The sequence below is a fragment of the Oreochromis niloticus genome, linkage group LG8 (assembly GCF_001858045.2).
Source record: "Oreochromis niloticus isolate F11D_XX linkage group LG8, O_niloticus_UMD_NMBU, whole genome shotgun sequence".
In the NCBI taxonomy this organism is placed as follows: Eukaryota; Metazoa; Chordata; class Actinopteri; order Cichliformes; family Cichlidae; genus Oreochromis; species Oreochromis niloticus.
Window position 1 is genome coordinate 3,949,615 of NC_031973.2, and position 18,344 is coordinate 3,967,958.

The following is an 18,344-nucleotide window of genomic DNA, read 5'->3' on the forward strand; positions in this document are numbered from 1 at the left end:
CACACAATTCTTCTTCAGTTGTCTTTTATTATGGAGCACAGTCATTTTTTTGGGTATAGTCTTCAACTAAAATTGTGAAGCCTTTGTCCCACCCACCTAAAAAGCTTTAGAAATGAATGCATTTACTGTTTGTATGACAATAAAAATGAACAGAGTAAAGCAGTATGAGGTGTACATCCCACAAAAGTGTTAATTTTCTTTTTACATTTTGTAAATTTTTATATCCTTTAATATAAGATTTTTGTCCCCCCATTTATCACAATTGTTGCCCTTTTTGCTAGATAATGTGAGTCACCTTTATTATGGAGGTCAAATACACCGACTTCCGGTAAGGGGTGTTTATCCCGGATATCTTTTTTAAAAACTTTATTTACAAAAGACAAACACAGGTAGTTGTCTAAGAATGTAAATCAGAAGATTTTTAAGTTTAAAGAAAACTTTTCAACACTGACATTTTGTCATTGAGGCACTTTTACACAAACGCCTAAATATTTATGTTATTTGTGAACTGTAATCAAGAGTTCTCAAAGTTTTTGAGAAAAAAAATGTTTGCAATTACATGCAATGACGAGAACCAACAACTAGAGGTCGCTGTTGCACTCAGTACTAAACACATTAAAAGCATGAGAACACAGTCATAACTAATTAGATACATGAATAACAAACCGTGGAATTAGCAGACTAAATGTTTAAACTCAGTTCATTAAGTAATATTTTTATTTTTGAGTCTATAAATTTCTGAAATTAAACAAAAACCTGGAACAGTGTTGGTTAATGGAAACAAATCTTATTTATATTTATTCCTTTTTCTTGAATCTCTTACGGGATTCTTTTTATTCAACACTTTTCTTTTCTTAGAGGCTCCCGCATTATAAAAAGTTGGAACTAATCAGACTCTCCACATAAATAAACACGAGCACCCAGTTCGGAAAAACGTTACAAATGTATTTGCACAAAAGATGACTCTTCACACAGTTTGTTCACTTACATATTTACAAATCTCCTGTTACACTTTACACACTTTCATACAAACCAAAATGTCTGTATGACATCTCTCAAAGGTTCTTTAATTACTGTTAATTTATAAAGTTATTAGAGGCAAACTAACTAAAAGAAGAAATCTGAAGGAGCTGTGAGACTATGACACAAACTACAGTCACTCCGACGCGTCAGCTGTTTTACACTCATGCAGTTCTCGGTAATCAGAGGATTTATTGCTGGACCTCAGGTAGTGAAAACCCACCTCTGACCTCTGTGTGGAAGATAAAGACAACTCTACTGAGTCATTTAAAGAAAGCACACAATCAAAAACTGCCCTTTTTCTGAGAATGCTTTCCTGCCCGTGTCCACTGAGAAAAAGAAGGTTTATATATCAGAGCATTGAGAATAATGCAGATGTGTTAACGCCGCAGAGCTGCACTCTACGATTCCTCTTCCTTAGACAGCGTCTGAGGAGGAAAAACACAAAAGACTTCTTAGAAACAGGACAAATACTTTTAAATTAAAAGACTTTTTATTGTGTGTTTTATTTAAAACTCACCTGTTTGAGGAACTGTCGTCCGAAATAATTGGTAGCCATGTTCTTTAAGCTGGTCTTCCCTCCCACTTTGCACCTCACGTATCCGTACAGGTTGGCGCCTTGCAGCACAACGCCCATGATCACGACGGGCTGTGAGAAAGAAGAAAATTTTTCTGAAATAAACCCTGGTCATATTTCATATTCCCCTTATTAAATCCCACGAAAAGGCTAAAGGTGAACCTCTTCACTGCCATCAGTGTCTAATAGTGTCTGTTTCTATCATGATTCCTTGTTAAGATTTTGATCTTTGTTTTCATTTTTTAAAAGTTACGACTTCTAACCTTACTGGGACCTTACTGCATCAGGTCATGTGCACCTCAAACGAGCATATAGCCTCCTGGGAAAACACTGGGTGCATGTCCGACACATCATCTCATAAAGCTTCAAATCACATTGTGAGCATTTCAGACATGGAGCATTCAGGCTGAAGGAGTCCACTGTGTTCCTGTGTCTGACTCCCAAACAACAATCTCGAGGGATAAAACCTGTAGTTTAAAACTGCCCTCTACAGACAGTTTCTTCTTTCTTAGGTGATGTTTTAGGTAACGTAGCTGCTAACCATCTGCTAGCCTAAACAAAAACACTGAGGCTTCAAACTGTGAAACCCAAAACCACAGGACGGCTATGCCCATCTTTTATATACAGTTTACATGCAAATAAAAGTCCCCCCTCATGCAGCAGGAAAACTTTGAAAGCAAGCTTGAGATGCAGGGTGAGAGCAAGAAAACACTGGCACACGTTTACCAAGTAATTATTGTCTAATTTTACTTAAGAAAGCACCAAGAACTAATAGGGTTCAGTGGGCTTAGAGCTGAGAGACACAGCCAGGAATGCTAGGTAAGACAGTGCTGTGAGAAAAATTTAATTGGATTTGTTGATAATAAGAAAAACAGCACTTGTCCAGTCACTTAAATCTAACAACTTACCATCCATTTAATCCTGAATGAAAACAGGGTGCTAAAGACAAAGATGACCCAGAGGATGGGGCAAACAATCAGTCCGAGCCAGAATATTCTGGACTCTGAATCTGATGCTTGCTGCTTCCCTGTACCCTGAAGAAGACGGAAACATATCTCAGTTAGGACATGCGAACATGATAAGGCCTACTGACTGTAAACATCTGGGCGGTGCAACCCGATACAGAGCAAGAGGTCAAGGTCACGTTTAGCTAAAGCTCCAAGTCAGAGCCAGAGCAGATTCAGCAGAGATGCATCTCACCTTCCTCGACTCAAACACCCAGTGGCTTCGTCCATCGTCATCAACCTGATTCCACCACCGCAGACCAACCATCAACCTCCCAGTGATGTTCTGCAGATGGAGAGATTTATGGCTTCATTATGGAGACTCTGGCAAATCTTATTCACATGGTGCTGGATCCGAACACTGTTTCCTAGGTTTAATTATTTAGTCTTTGTGTAACAGTGTGACTCTGGAAACTGAGTCCAGTTCCACATCTGCCTTACAGAGTGCAACCAGAGATATTATCCAAGGAGATTCTACAGGAGATTTAGGAAAGCCTTAAAGAAAAAAAAAAATGGCACTCAATGAGCCAATCGATCGCCCAAACAGAAAAAACATTAACCCTGTACATGTACGCACTAAAGGGTCACAACAGCTTCAGCTGTGTGGTAAAAGGCACCACGTACCTGATAGTGCAGTAAAGATGTCACGATGTCAGATCTTTTATCAGATCTAACTGCTGATTTTCTACGTGCAGTTTTTCTTTTCCAGTAAAAGCTAAAATGCTGCTTTCAGCTGTTGCTTTGCCCCAAGGCGTCACCACAGCGAGTAGCTCAGCATGCTTGATTTGGCAGTTTCCCACCATGTGATTTCCATTCAACCCCAAAAAGGATTTGCATCTCCAGCTGGAATCGTACCAGCAACCTGCCAAGTGAGTTTGCTAACCACTCCACCAGTGACCACTGAAATTAATCCCATAGCTCTCGTTCATTTCTGTTGATAAGGGATTCAAATTGATTCCAAGATGGCAGTTTTGTTGTGAGATTTGCTTTTAGAAGGACCAGTTTATGTGGACTTGTTGTTCACTACCATGAGGCTATTTAAACTGATTCAACATGAACATCACCAGCACACAATAACAGTGCCACAAGAACCAGTGAACGACAAACATCCAGAAACCAGATGTTTTTAAATCTCACTGTAGGCAGTGAAGCTACAGTGATTAAATAAAGAGCACGTTACAAATGTCAGGCTGGCCTGTAAACTCTGCTTCACTTCATCATGATTATGACTGGATGTTTGCAGTACCGGCTGTTGCATATCCCGTCTCCAAGGCTCCGAACTGTCTGTCAATAAACACGACGGTTGGATCTATGACCAAACTTTTCACCATGTTTTTCTCACGACTGCTCATCATCTCATCCCAGCACCGACAATTCATTCAAAACTAATAATATATAACCCAAAGGTGAAAACAGTTGGCAAGCTTTTAGGACGACTTCCAATCTTGCTTTTAAGCTCCTGATTAATTTTTTTTATCTCATCTGGTCCACTCTTCCTCTGAGTTCTGGCTTTAAGAAATCCAAAAAAAAAAAGCAAAAAAGCCCCACCAAGATATTTAATTATAATCAATACAACATCCCTACAGTGGTGATATTAAAGTGATAAGAGACACACCTTTACTGTCCAGAAGTCACATGAGAGCAGAAGGATTATTGTGACCATGCAGGCGATGAAGCTCCCACCGATGAGCTCAGCGAGCAGGTACACGATGATGGCACTGACTCTGAAGAAGAGGTGGAAGAAGGCTGCTACCGGATGCCTGGTGACACATTAATAACAATTATAATCATTATTATTAACAAGAACAAATAATTAATTCTAAAATATTGTCTCTAATAGTCAACTAGCCTATATCAGATGATAGTGATAACTTAGCAGACAGATCAGTGAATTTCTTGTTAAAGTGTGAAAACATTCTCAACATGTGCAGAGAAAATGTTAAATCCTTCAGCGATCTGCAAACTTACTTAACGCCCGACTTCTTCGACCTTTTCCCTGCGTCATCCTCGGCATCAAACAGAGACACGTCTTCATCGTTGGTATCCTGAGGGATCAATAAGGACGAGGCTTAAAACCCCAGAGACATAAAACCATGTGACCTAAAAGTCTCGTCTCTCTGTGGGTAGGGGTCATCAGAGGAGTAAGACTGACAACAGGTTGTTTAAAACAGAAATCTGGAGGTTTATTAAAACTAATACACTGTAACAGGTTGTTTCTGAGCTTTTAACATCATAAATAAATATTCCAAGTCCTCACAGTACAACTTCATATGCCTCCAAACACACTCCTGTAGTTGGGGTAATAATTTTTTCATCACTATATTATCAAGAGATTCAGTTTACTAACTTAAATGGCAAAAGTAATCTTCAAATGCTGACATTTAACAAGTTAGAACCAACAAGAGTACCAAGAAAATGAGCAAATGAAAAAACTGAGTTTGACAATAGTTATTATTATTGAAAACATAACATTTCTTCATTATTCTTGCACTCTAACAGCTGTCAGCTCAAACACAGAGCAGGCCTAACACGAAGATCTTATTAAGCTTGCGAAGTTGCTTCTAAATGTTACCAGGTGAACAAAAAGTGAATTCCTTTGTCCTGTAAATTGGAAAAACCAAATACTTACCAGCTGCTTAAAGAAGAGCAGCTGATAATAAAGAGTGGAGTGAGGTCACTTTAGCTTCTCTGTGCCTGGAGACAAATTAAAGCTCACACTTTTGTTTGCTCGTATTATAAACAGCTCAAACATTGCCACGTTAGCAGGATGTAGCTTAATTTCACGTTTTGTCACCTTGTTTGCTGATGTTGGTTCAGGATGAAGCTAACTTTAGCTATCGTTAGCTGACACCGAAACACAACAGATGCCCGCAAGCGTAAATTTAGCCGCATACAAGTTTAAAGCGAACACTCTGATCGTGTGTTTTTATGAGTAGAAAACTTCACCGTTTGATCCGTTTTAAAAACGCTAATTTAACGCTGAGCAGAAATGTTAGCATCTTAACTACTTAGCAATATTAGCACCAAAGATGTCCAACCGGGCTGGGAATGATTCTTCATCTTCATTAATTAATTTCACTGACGGTTAATGCTTAAGTGATGCCGCGTTTGCTGTTAGCGACACTAAGACATTATTTAAAAATAGTAAATAATTGTGCTCTTACTTACTGCTAGCATCTTGAAACTTGGTCAGGCTCTTCCTGCTTACATGGTCAGTTACACGTCACTATAGTCAGGTGACCAAAACGCGCCACGTCACTGAAGGCCACGTGGTTTCTCGATTAAAAAGTGTTTGATGTAATATCTTATTTTTGAAAAACAAAATGTTTTGGATCGTAAAATGATTACCACGTATAACATAAAATATATATTTAATATATCTTTATACTAATAATTTGCAATAATATTTTTTTGCATTTTATTGTTTTTGTTTTATTACAATTTCTTTTCTTTTTTAAGTGTATAATTTTTAAGTTTTAATTGATTCATGAAATTGTGTACTTGTTGCATACTATTACTCAGAAATAGGTTAATCCATCCAATTCAGGCTTGCAGGGGAGGGGGTACACCACAGAAAGGTCGCCAGGGGTCCTGACACAAAGAGACAGACAGTCAATCACACTCACATCCGCACCTATAGCTAATTTAGAATCAGCAGTCATCCAAACATCTGCATATCTTTGTACAGGAAGCCAGAGTACCTGAGAGAACTCATGCAGACCAATGGAGAACATGCAAGCTGCACATAGAGAGGTCTCGATTCAAAGCCCAGACCTTCTTGCTGTGAGATTAGGTACAAGATAATCATCAAAGATATTTTAAGTGTACTGATTTTTTTTTTTAATCCTGGCTTTGGTAATTTAACAGTACACCCGATTCACATGGATGAAAGAGGCCTTTGAGCACAGACAGAGACACAAACTGCAAACCATGCAGTTGGTTGTGCTTTGTTCACCTGTGTGCATGTCTGATATTTTGTCTCTGTTTGTGATTCTTCCTGCTCATTTTGCATCTCTTTAGTTCTTAAATGTACACTGGCAAGTATTTTTGCTGCAAAAGCTGCAAAACAAAAGCTGCATTTGTTTTGCAGCTTTTGTTCACTTTTACATCAATGAAGAAATGTGCCTTTTTATCCCTAAGTGACCAAAGCTTGCTGCACTCATCTTTCTTTTTAACGAGCAAATCTACAGGTTGATTTACTTGAACAAATCACTGTAGTCTGGCCTCTGCTCAACGGAGAGATACAACAATTTAGCTTTTCAGGGGAAAAAAGTGTTAAAGAGTAAGGTATAACGCATGTCAGGGAAACTACAAAATTCTAAATCCTAAATGATCCACTCAGTTTTTGAAATCGTTTTTTGTGCCACAGAAATGTACATTAGCAAATGTTTAAAGGATGCTGTTGATTTGATGATGTGGAGTGTTTCAAACTGTCAACAAAACCAGGCATTTGTTTTGCAAATGCAGATATGCCTTTTTATTTGCATACAGAAAATATAGAACATTTCCGGTAACAGTAGTGCCAAAGGCACAGGGGAGAAAAGAATCAATATGACATGATCCCAAATGAGAAACAGTTTATTAGTTTTACAACAAAAATAAATCTCCTGTAAACAAGTTGTAACAGTTCAAGAGTTCGTCTCTTTATTTTCCAGAATCAGTACAGTACGCTCCTATAATTAAGTTCTCCAAGAAAAGTGGTTTATGAAGCAATATCTTCTGTTGTAGGTGAGGTGGGAGGAGACGGGGTTTTCGGAGGTAAAGGTTCCCCAGGCGCCACCAAGAGAACAGTGTTCTCCTTCTTGGGCAGCCAGAACGCTGGGTATAAAGGCTCTAGGAACTCTGTCTGGTACTTGTGGATGAGCGTCATGGTCTCACCCACCCCATAGAATGCCAGTAGGCCTTGCGTGTAGTCCACATAAACCCCAATACGACTAAACATCTCCACATTCAGGGGAGTTTCCACATCACAGTGCCAGGCCGAGAAGTTACGGCCATTCCACCGAAGGCACCAGGAGAAGCTGTTCCCCGTGATGCAGCTGTTGCTCTCGTTGCCCTTGCGGTCAAGGCTCTTGTACGTGAGGCCCACATGAGTGCTTTCACCGTGGATGTCCGCCTCAAAGTAGTGCCGGCCCATGTAGAAGCTCTCCACGGCCAGAACCTGACGCCAGTTCTCAAAGCGTTCGGGCACATCGGGGTAAGGATGCTGCCAGGGTGTGGTGTTTGTCACCTTTTTGTTTTCCTCCATTAGGCGGAGGAACTTATGAGCCGTCACAGGATCGAAACTCACTTGGGCAGCATCTGCAAAGGATTGTTGTACATGTCAGTTTACTTATGTTACGCAACAAGACAGGCAGGAGTGCAAATAGCAGTGCAGTTAGGGACTAGTAGGGCCTATAACACCAAACACAAGGCTTATAGCCTTCAGGTCCCATCAGGGAGCGATGTGGAGCGTCACTACAGTCATTAAATGTTAATAATTTTAATCTGGCAGTCTTACTGAGAGTGAGAGAACAAGAAAATAATCTTAATCACAAGGGGTATAAAAGACTCTGATTTGAGGCCCCTTTATAGACATTTGTGTTAATTAAACAGATTATTTTTCATTAAATTAAACTTTTTTGTTTTATTGCGAATTGAAACAAAATAACGTGCAGTAGCCAAGCTTAGAGGCCTCAGTTAAAATATTATGCCTGTTGTTTAGTTGTTTTGTGTTTGCTAAGTTATACTTTATGTTTCACTATATTCATAGTAGATTTGCTAAGTTGTGACACCATGAGTGCAGTGGGTTGCCAGGTGTTTTAAAAAAAATTAAAAAACTGCAACGTGAACGTAAAACTTTCTGAAATTAAATTTTCTCAAATGAAGACAGAATAATGCAGGTCATGCATACGTTTCTAAAAATAAAAAACCAGCAATAAGTAGGCTTACTTTTTGTGTTCAATTAACTTTTTTTGGCTTTACAATGCAGCCTTTAATTTAATTATTCAATTTTATTTATACAGCGCCAGATCACAACAACAGTCGCCTCAAGGTGCTTTATATTGTAAGGTAGATGGTACAATAATACATATAGAGAAAAACCCAACAATCAAATGACCCCCTATGAGCAAGCACTTTGACGACAATGGGAAGGAAAAACTCCCTTTTAACAGGAAGAAACCTCCGGCAGAACCAGACATTTATTTTTCTTTAATAAGGACAGACTGCTGTCATTTCTATACATGATCAAGAGTTAAACTGTAGTTAAGTACACTGAAAATACATGTTAAAGAGGATCCGTTACATTGTGGACACTCATGATAACGCTGACCAGATTTCTATAAAAACTACATCACACAGGGAGGCAGCTCTGTCACTGAATACAACTGTGATCCAGATTCAGAACAGGTATGATGGAGGAAGAAATCAAACCTAAAGGGGAGCAGGGTGAGCAGAAAGGCATGCTGGGAAACCATGAGGAAATGATACTGCAATGTCAGGTGAAAACCAAACTTCCAGCAGATTTCCATAAAATGACACTGTGTTATCTTTACAGGAATATTGAGGTCAGCGCATTTATGTAATTACGTGGGAGGGGATATCCTTAATATGGTCATCTCAGGTACACAACTTTAGCTGTGCCCACAGAAGCTACACCCATGTTGTTGGTGTATCCTGTATTTTGAACAGAACATTTGTTTTCAGAGCTTCGTTCGTATTATCGACAATAACTTGCTCTCGGTGGGTGCTGGACTACGTTCGTACCACCTGCTGTGATCACAAGCTTTAAGTAGTGACCGAAAGAATGAGACTGCGGATTACAACTGTGGAAATGAGGGATGTGGCCATTACGGGAGGGACTCAGAGTACAGCGCCTATTCCTCCACATCCAAAGGAACCACTTGAGGTGGTTGGGGATCGGATCAGGATGGCTCCTGAGCATCTCCTAGGTAAGGTGTTCTGGGCATTTCCTACTAGAGGGAGAACATGTGTTGGACCCAGGTCACTGTGCTTTTGGTCTTCATAAAATTTGCATCCCATAGTCAATATAGTTTCAAAATAAAAGACTATAAGCACACCGAAGCCTGTTTTTAGGTTATGGAAAAATAAAATATATATAAAAAAAATATAGGGGTAAAATCTTCACATTGTTTGCCACCGGCAGTTCTCCTCGACTACAGAAATACTTACACTTTAGGAAGTCGGCCCGTGTCACCGGATCTGGAAGAGACTTGATGTATTTTGCTGCAGCAATAGCCTTTACTGTTGTCTTTATTCCCACTTTGTCTGCAAAAAGAAGACACATTTCAGTGTCCGAATAAATCAGCATGATTTAGATTTCTCTTCATAAGTTTTGTTTTTATCGTGCACAAAAACATTCTCCAGGGAAACAAGTATGTGTCGTCCGTTCTCTTCTTAAGCATAATCATGACAAGCAAAGCAGGTGAGTCATGAATCATACATTTTGCTCTTACTCAAGCACAGCTAAATTCTTTACAAGACTGAACATGCCCCGGCAGCTACACAGCTGTCCGGATCTCTGCGATTTGCTGCTTGTGTAGTTGTTTCTCCAGGCAGCAACATCTCTGCTTACTTTCTTACCGCTTTTGCACGTTTCTTTGACTTTGTCTATATATGAAGACACCAGCATGGCACAGAGCTCCTGTGTGGAGTCAACAATCACACGGCTGAAGGCATTCAGACAGTCCATCAGGCCAATGTAGACACCAGGCAGGGAGATATCAGCGGCTTCTTTCTTCCACTCCGCGTATTCCTATAAAACAAGCACGGTGCCATTCAGGAATGAAAGCAGGGGCATTTCTGCAGCCTTTAGGCACGAATGACTTCCTGTCTCATTGAGAAATGCAGCAAATTATGGGAAATATATTTTCTTTCATGAGTTTTCCCTGTCCTACTAAGTTGTTTTCTCATTTAGCTTTAGGCACACTGTTAGTGCTCAGTGGAGCCAAAATTTTATTTTGAAAGAGAGCACACTCTAAGCCTCTGCTGACTAAATCTAAAATAATTAAACCGGGTTGGCAGGGATCAGTTTTTACTACAGCATAATTGGACAGGTTTATGGTTATTTCTAGTAACTAGCAGCGCTTAGTTAAAGACAGGACCTGTCTGCAGGTGCTCGGGGTGGACGGTGGGTGTGTAAAACCCTCGACTCACACTGGGTTGTGGGTATTGAGGTTCACACCCAGAATCATCGGTGCTGTTCAAGGACTTGTTTATGAAACATGCAAGGTTTTAATTAAATGTAAATGAAATGTTCTTTTTCAAGTTAGCTTTAGTTGATCAGTTTTTAATCTTAGCTAAGAGGTGCCAATGTGAAAAACATGTTGCAAGAGAACATATTGTACCATTTGCTAAGTACTGAATATCAATGCACTTCATTACCTCAAAAAGCGTCTTTGATCGCACTATTGTAGATTCTCTTTTTAACTCTAATTTGCAAATTCTGATGATAAACCAGAAGCGAACATTGCATGATGATCCCAAAAGTTTGATTTTCATCTGGCGTAGTGTTTTCAATGGGAGAAACGTTTGGTCACTCATCCAAGTGACTTCTTCACTGCTTGACAATCTTTGCACTTTTCTTTATTACCAAGTCCTGAAGAAGGCCAAAATGTAACAGTTCTCCAAAGCAGAACCTGTGACCACACAAGGACACTCTGTGTCTGCTCTTTATTTGACGAGGTAGCAGCTTGTAAGTACTGTAATGTTTTTAAGAATTCATGGTTTTGAAGTGTTTGTTAAACTAAACTGAGGTAAAGTGAAAGGCAAACAGTGGAAATATCTAATTGTTTTAAAATGAAGTATGTATTTGGTTTTAAATAAATCTGTATTTTAAATTAGATTTAATTCTGAATAATATAGAATATAATTTATTTTAAAGACTTAACTTCATAAAGACTGTCTCACAAGTGCAGGTATATGTGTCAAGATGGAGGGGCCGAATATAATGTACATGATGTCTTTTTAGTTATTTTTATGAAGTTTTTTTCTCCTGTGAAATACCTGTACCTCATTCACCTGTGCAAAGATTTTGTACTATGAGTTTAACTTGTAAACAGTTCCATTATTACTGTTGCTGTTTTCAGTAGGTGACAGGTTATTTCCAAAGAACCCAACTTGTTCCTTTTCACCTTCACATGAAAAGTAGTTGAGTCAAAACAAGCTCTGCTACCTTCAAACAAGCCCTGGGAAAGATTGCATTACATTATCTTCCAGAAGCGAGACAAAGACTAGTTATGACACTGCCGTCTTGAATTTGTACCTGCAGGAAATCCACGTCATTTTTATTCTTGGAAATCTTCTCCATCTGCACCTGAGTCTTCTTCAGATCTGTGCACCTCTGCTCCAAGTGAACCCGAATGCCCTCGGCTTGCTGCAGCGCCTGCTTCTCCTCACCCTCCAAGATCTCCGTCACCTCCTTCTTGGCTTTCTCCACCACTGCTTGCAGCTCCTCAAACTGGCTCTCAATCACTGCTCGTACGTCCTTCACAGATTGCTGTAAAATACTGCCTTTAGTTTCTCTTAGTGTGGACAGAGTTCACATTCTGACATAATAAGCACTTACTTTAAAAGTTACAGTAAGTAACATGTAGGAAATCTGGCAGAGCCACATAACATTACATAACTGCAGACTCACTGCAGGAATTCTTCATTACTCACTACTACATGAAAAATATGGATTTCCTCTCACACCTCAGAGAAACCAGTTTGATTTGGGTGACTCTGAAACGTTCAGGATTACAAACTGTTGAGTTCACAGGCCAGAAATAGCTGCAACCGACTCATTTTACCTAACTACTGTGACATCTGTGTGACATCTGTGTGACTCACAGTGAATCACATCTAATGTTGTGTTTACCTCAATGGAGACTGTGTTGAGCTGAAGTTTGTTGATGGCATTCTCTGCTGCCGTCACTGTCTTCATCATCTCAGTCTGTTTCTCCCTCAATTCATTCTGTTAACAGAGCAAGAGGAAAAAATGTCAGCCTGCTTCCTCATAGAAAATATGCATAGATCTTAATATCTAGATTGTTTCAGGGAAAATGTTTGCGCTCTGGTTACTTTTATTCTGAAAGGGTCCGACATCTGACTCTAGACTTGCATATCTGCTTTTTTCCAATCTGTCAAGTCAAGTCTAAATTCCTCAGGCAGATCCAGGCAAAGCAGAGCAGCTACTCTGATATTAACTCCCACAAGTTTAGACCCAGAGGGAAGCGCCACAAGCGTCTCTCTCTCTCTCTCTCTCTCTCTCTCTCACAGTCAGCATGCCAGTGCAGGTTTAAAATCAATCAACCTTAAAAAAAAATTATCATGTACTGTGAGGACAGGGATGCCCTACTTCCTGACTCATTTTTCTATCACTTCCTGAAACACCAAGTTACAAGTGTTAGTTATGTTGCCATTTATTGTAGAGCAGATACAAAGGCTACTATGGTTTTTTGCAGATGACACTTTGTGTTATTTTAACCAGTTTGGACAAACCACTACCTACCTCACTTAAAGTCTGAAGGACAATTGTGCTGTGTATCATTAGTGAAAATAATATTTGGGAGGCTTTGCGCCTGTGTGTACCAGCACACACTCTCATATGGTAACAAGTGTGCCCAGATTGTGATGTTACACTACAGGTGGAGGATCTACAGGGAGATTCAGCTTCATTTCATTCCCAACTTCCAGTCCATGTCACATTACATTCTTTGTCATGTATAATCAACTTTGAAATACCGCTCTCTGTGTTACAGTGGCTGTCCTATAGTGTAACTCATCAAAACTGATTCACAGTGAGGTCCAGTTGAAATTCTCCCCGTTAACTCGGTGTTCATTTTAAAATCACCGTTTCAAGCTTGTATTATTTTCCATGTTTTTTCATCTGCTGTGTCACTTCTACTATATTTTATATATTTGTTATCTATTTTGTGTATGAAAGGGTGTGAAAATGTTTTAAAGATCATTTATACTAACTACTAACATGACTACTGAGCACAGTCTTCACAAAATCAGATCTGTGACTGCCTCAAGAGATCAGTAACAAGACTTCGATGAGTTATTTGTGACCAAATTAAAGCTTTTGACTTTTTTCATTATTCCCTGACTACATCATGTCAAATATGATGAAACATTATTCTGATGAAGAAGTTGAGCAAAGGTGACCTTTTGTTTGGCACCATGACAAAAATCGGTCATGCGTTATAAGGTGGAAAACATTCTTTGGAAATACTTCCAATGGTTTATGTTAGTTCCACTTTGAGCCACACAATATTTGTTCAAGCGGCAGTTAAACATCTCAGGAGTCTTTTTCCATAATTATTAAACCCGCAACGCCTACTGAGTTCTGTACGACAAGAACATGTTAAAAATTGTTTCATTGAATGATTTCAAACAAAATAATGTTTTAATGCTTTTCTTGTGCTGTGCAAAGGGACTGTCCTGCTCTCCCACTCCAGGAGAGTGGACAGCAGGATCAACCTAAACAGAAGTGACTTATATAATAAGTCTCTATTGTTCAAATGTGGAACGAAAGCTCTGAACAGGAAGAGGAAGAATTCATCATACTGTGCTTTCTGTTTTTCTTCTGTCAAGTGTGTGTGTGTGTGTGTGTGTGTGTGTGTGTGTGAGACGACCTCCATGTTTTTTTGTTCAAAACTAAATACTTTAAATCAAGTTTTGCAGGTCAGCAAATAAACAATATTTGATCAGCGGAGGTGGCGTCAAACCGGCGTTCCTCCCACCAGTGTTTTCTCTGCAGTTCTAACAAAGAAGTCAAAGGTTTGGTAACGAGAGCGCTCTTCAAATAGCTGCAGATCTGTGCAGGAATGTTTGAACCTGGGGGCGGTCACAAGGAGTGATGAGCTTCAGATTTAGCTGCAAAGCCACACGTGAGCCGATGACCTCCAGAGTGGACGCTGAATCTGAAGTACTGATGACTGGATGAAGCACTCAGAGGTACATTTTAGGACATATGAGAACAACTGTGCTCCAACCTGCTGACTTAGACACTTTATATTTAGTCTCCTCTTTAGTGTAAATAAGCAATAATCTCCGATGTGATTTAAAGGATTATTTATGAGCTCAAATTCCTAATTAATGACACAACTGCTGCCATGGTCTGTCCTTTTGATGGTTAAGCTTTTATTTACTCAAGACTTTACTCGCTATCTACGAGACCTTTGCCACACATTCAGCAACGCTAAATATGAGATAACAAATCCTGACGTTAAATTCCAAGAATGGACTTATTTTAATTAATAACGTCTCTCTTTGGGAGTTTAGTTTAAACAAAACTCAAGTATTTATTAAAAAAATGCTGAAAATAAGAGTCTTTAATTGCCTCATTCTGTCTCCTCTCAATCTCTCAGTTCAGAGTCCACTAAAGCAATGAAAGCAGCTGATTCTCACATATTGACATGCTGATAATAAAAGATTTAAAGCAGCAGGAACTCTTAAGGAGGCCCAAAATAGAACTGAAAAATGTAAATGCATGAAAAACTGAATATTTTCATTTGGGAATTCAGCACTGAGTTAAGCCTCAAAATTCATATCAGATGTGTTCATTCAAAGGAAAGTGCACACAGTACAGGGAAACACTTGCCTCGATCTGATTACGAGCTTCCACCACAGACACGGTGTTGTGGCCTTTGTGGTCCTCGTTCACGCAGTCCTGACAGATGCAGCAGGAGTCGGTGGAGCAGAACAGGTCCAGGGGCCACTTGTGGCTCTCGCAGGTCCGCCTCTCGATGTCCCTGAGCGGGTCCACCAGCCGGTGGTTTTGAAATTTAGGATTCTCCAGGTGAGGCCGGAGATGGGCCTCGCAGTATGACACCAAGCAAGTGAGGCAGGACTTGAGGGCCCTGCGGGGGTTCTCGATGCAAGAGTCACATACCACATCGTCGGGGCCCAAAGGTTCCTCCTTATCCTGGTCCTCTTTTGGCCCCTCTTCTGTCTGTGGTTCTGCTTCCTTCTTGTCCTCTTCAGGCTTCTTGGGGTCCTCAGACTCCTTCAGATCTTCTTGGATCTTGGTCTCCTCTGCCGTCTTTGACTCTTGACTCTGATTCTCACTGGTTTTGTTCACAGGAGGGTCAGCTGTTCCATTCTGTTTGGGACTGCCAGGCTTGACGGGACACTGTGGACATCCTTTACTTTTGCCTTCGAGACAGGAGCCGCAAACGGAGTGACCACAAGCTGCCGGCTCCTCCCCGCTCGGCTTACCTGAGCAGACACCACACAGGTTCTGCTGCTGCTGCTGTTTGGGGAGCGGAGCTACCTCTACAGCTGCTGTATCTGCCATGTCTTCAGCTCTTCTTTGACCGCCTGGCGCCGCTTCCACTCTTAAAGCTGTGTGGAAATAACTGGCTCGGCCACTTCTGTCAGCCGGCGGTATCTGATCGCATTAGAGAAAGCCACACCTAGATGATGTGAGAGACGGTCAGGACTCATACTTTCAGTCAGAACTCAACCCGCCCCTTCAGCACTCACATGCAAACAGATACACACCCACCACCAACTCTTTAACGCTGAAAGAGGGAGGAGGTGCAGGGTGCAGTACACTATGAAAACCAGGAACAGATGTGTAGGATTGCATTCCCTCACGACTATACACTGAAACTTACAAGTTCTGCTATCAGTAAGCAACAGCTGACCTCTCTATTGTCTTTACAGACACTCTGATGAGGATGCTCACTGCTTTCCCGCCCTGCCCCAACACCATTATATTAAAAACTGGTCTGGATAAAACTGAGTGGATCACTGCTGCAGCCTTTTGCCTGCTCACTCTCTTCCTCTTTCACTTTTCTGCAGACACAAAGGAAGAAGAGGAAAAAACAAATGCTGATAGGATCAGGTTTCAGCAGCGTCAAAGCAGACGCTGCCACCCAGTGTCCAGAGTAGTGCTGTGCAGTATTGTATTGATATCGATCCAATACCCAGTAAATACAGGGCCGGTATAGTCGATACAGATACTTTTAATCTATAAAGGCAGCCTGTGTAGGGAAGGGCAATGTGTGCTAACTCATGAGATGCACATCAGTGAATTCTGAACACGTTTTAATGAGCATTAAACCTCTGTTCTGAATGTAAATGTGCCCGTCCTAAAGCACTTTGGGTCACCTTGCATTGTTTAAATATGCTCTATGCTGTAAATAAAATAGAAATGACCGGTCCAAGACTTTTTTCACAGTGCGTGTGTGAGATATCCTTTAAAAAACACACACACACACACACACACACACACACACACACACACACAGGAGGATAGAAACAAAGCACTGATCACATCTCGACAGTATCGATATCAATATCAGCGTTGGTATCGATACTATTAATACTTGGATCAATCCGCCAACCTTCCAGAGTCCAGAGAATAAAAAGTTACGACAGTGAAGAGCAGCAAACTGTAGAGGAAGTTACACAAACACTCACAAACTGTTAGATTTGTTCCTTCTATACAGAATAAATGTTGTTAGACTGCAGTTCCTCTAAAGTTTGTGATGCCTGTTCCTGTTTTTCACACAGATTCGCAGACATGCGCACATGTGACCACGGTCAGCGCACCTTTGTCCGAGTTAAGCAAACACCACCTGACCATAGTTTAAGGTAAAGGTGTAGGTGGTGTTTGAAAGCATCTTCACTGTAATAGCGCAGCAGCCTTTTTAAAGTCTTACTAAGACTTACCTTCAGTCAGGTTTTTCGTTCCCGGGCTGAGGGTGGCTGGCGGGGTTCTCTTCTTACCGGGGGTTTTCGCCTTGGTAACCGATCAACAGGCGCGACAGCACCGCCTACTGACCAATCAAGTCTCCTGAAAACTGCGTCATCACTCCCGGACGATCCGTCAGACCTCTGTGTACGGACCATACGAAATCAAAATTGAAGGGAAGAACATTATCACTTATTTTGAAACTAAAGAAAAAAAAATGTACCATTGTCAATCTTTATATCTTATTAGGGAAATTCCATATACATAAATGTAAATTTCAAAACTCAACCCCATCATTTAATTTGTTTTTGATTGAAATTGAATAAACTCTCTTAAATTAACTTCCAATAAAAAAGGTTTATCATTGATTGAAATTCATTCAGAAATGTTTAATGGATGAGCTGTCACAGATACAACTTTCAAGTACAAAGTTGGTATGAAGTCTGTCACATTCCCCATTTTTTTCTCCTTTATTTATTTATCCTTCTTATTTCATTGTACTGTATATTGTTACTCTTATTTGCCCTGTATATCTACTGTACAAATTGAACTGGAATGACTGACTGTTCGCTTACAATTTCCAATAAAGTTTGAAGAAAAAAAAACCTCTGTGTGCGGACGGTGGGAGGGTCTAAAGTTTCCTGTAAGAAATGGGAATTCTTGGACTTTTTTTTTTATTGTGCTGTCTACGATCCTAAAAGAAATCCGCACTTTGTACCTGCGGACCTCACATCCAGTTTGCACTGTAGACTAATTTTAAATCTGCAGCTGAGAGAATAAATTAAATCTGTCTTTTAGAGATCAATTAAATAAAATCCTCCATTATAACCCATCAGGTTCTCTGAGTGACAGAGCTGTGACATTAACGTCCAAGAAAACAGTTTGTTTTTAGTATTTTTGTTTTCTTTATAAGCAATTTCATTTTTTTTACATTAAATTAATTTAATTTTTATTTTTAATTGTGAATGCCAAAAGTATGGCTTTAACCCTTTCATTTAAACATATTCTAGTATGACTTATCTCATCTTAAATGATTTTATCTTGCACCTAA

At 40.0% G+C, this 18,344-nt stretch overlaps 2 protein-coding genes and 1 long non-coding RNA gene across 5 annotated transcripts; 1 reads left to right on the plus strand and 2 right to left on the minus strand.

The window, feature by feature from the left end:
- Positions 1 to 771: 771 nt before the first annotated feature.
- Positions 772 to 5,835, minus strand: tvp23b (trans-golgi network vesicle protein 23 homolog B (S. cerevisiae)). The gene is given in 7 exon segments (NM_001281851.1): positions 772 to 1,448; positions 1,541 to 1,669; positions 2,506 to 2,631; positions 2,798 to 2,887; positions 4,217 to 4,361; positions 4,570 to 4,646; positions 5,770 to 5,835. Coding segments are annotated over 7 exon segments (603 nt in total). The 5' UTR covers positions 5,779 to 5,835; the 3' UTR covers positions 772 to 1,421.
- Positions 5,836 to 7,054: 1,219 nt separating this feature from the next.
- Positions 7,055 to 17,844, minus strand: trim16 (tripartite motif containing 16). 3 transcript variants are annotated; one of them, XM_025909730.1, is made up of 8 exons: positions 17,272 to 17,844; positions 16,242 to 16,392; positions 15,194 to 16,007; positions 12,464 to 12,559; positions 11,867 to 12,100; positions 10,186 to 10,357; positions 9,775 to 9,870; positions 7,055 to 7,902 (listed from the first exon to the last, which is right to left on the minus strand). In XM_025909730.1, the coding sequence occupies exons 3-8, from the start codon at positions 15,887 to 15,889 to the stop codon at positions 7,304 to 7,306; spliced, it is 1,893 nt and encodes a 630-aa protein (XP_025765515.1). In that variant the 5' UTR covers positions 15,890 to 16,007; positions 16,242 to 16,392; positions 17,272 to 17,844; the 3' UTR covers positions 7,055 to 7,303. The 3 variants fall into 3 exon arrangements, with proteins under 3 accessions (XP_025765515.1, XP_025765516.1, XP_003448744.1); XM_025909731.1 differs by having other exon boundaries at positions 16,212 to 16,392; XM_003448696.5 differs by lacking the exon at positions 16,242 to 16,392 and having other exon boundaries at positions 17,272 to 17,843.
- Positions 16,014 to 16,330, plus strand: LOC112847675 (uncharacterized). The gene is made up of 2 exons (XR_003221382.1): positions 16,014 to 16,171; positions 16,261 to 16,330. It is a non-coding gene; the product is annotated as an uncharacterized LOC112847675 (long non-coding RNA).
- Positions 17,845 to 18,344: the final 500 nt, after the last annotated feature.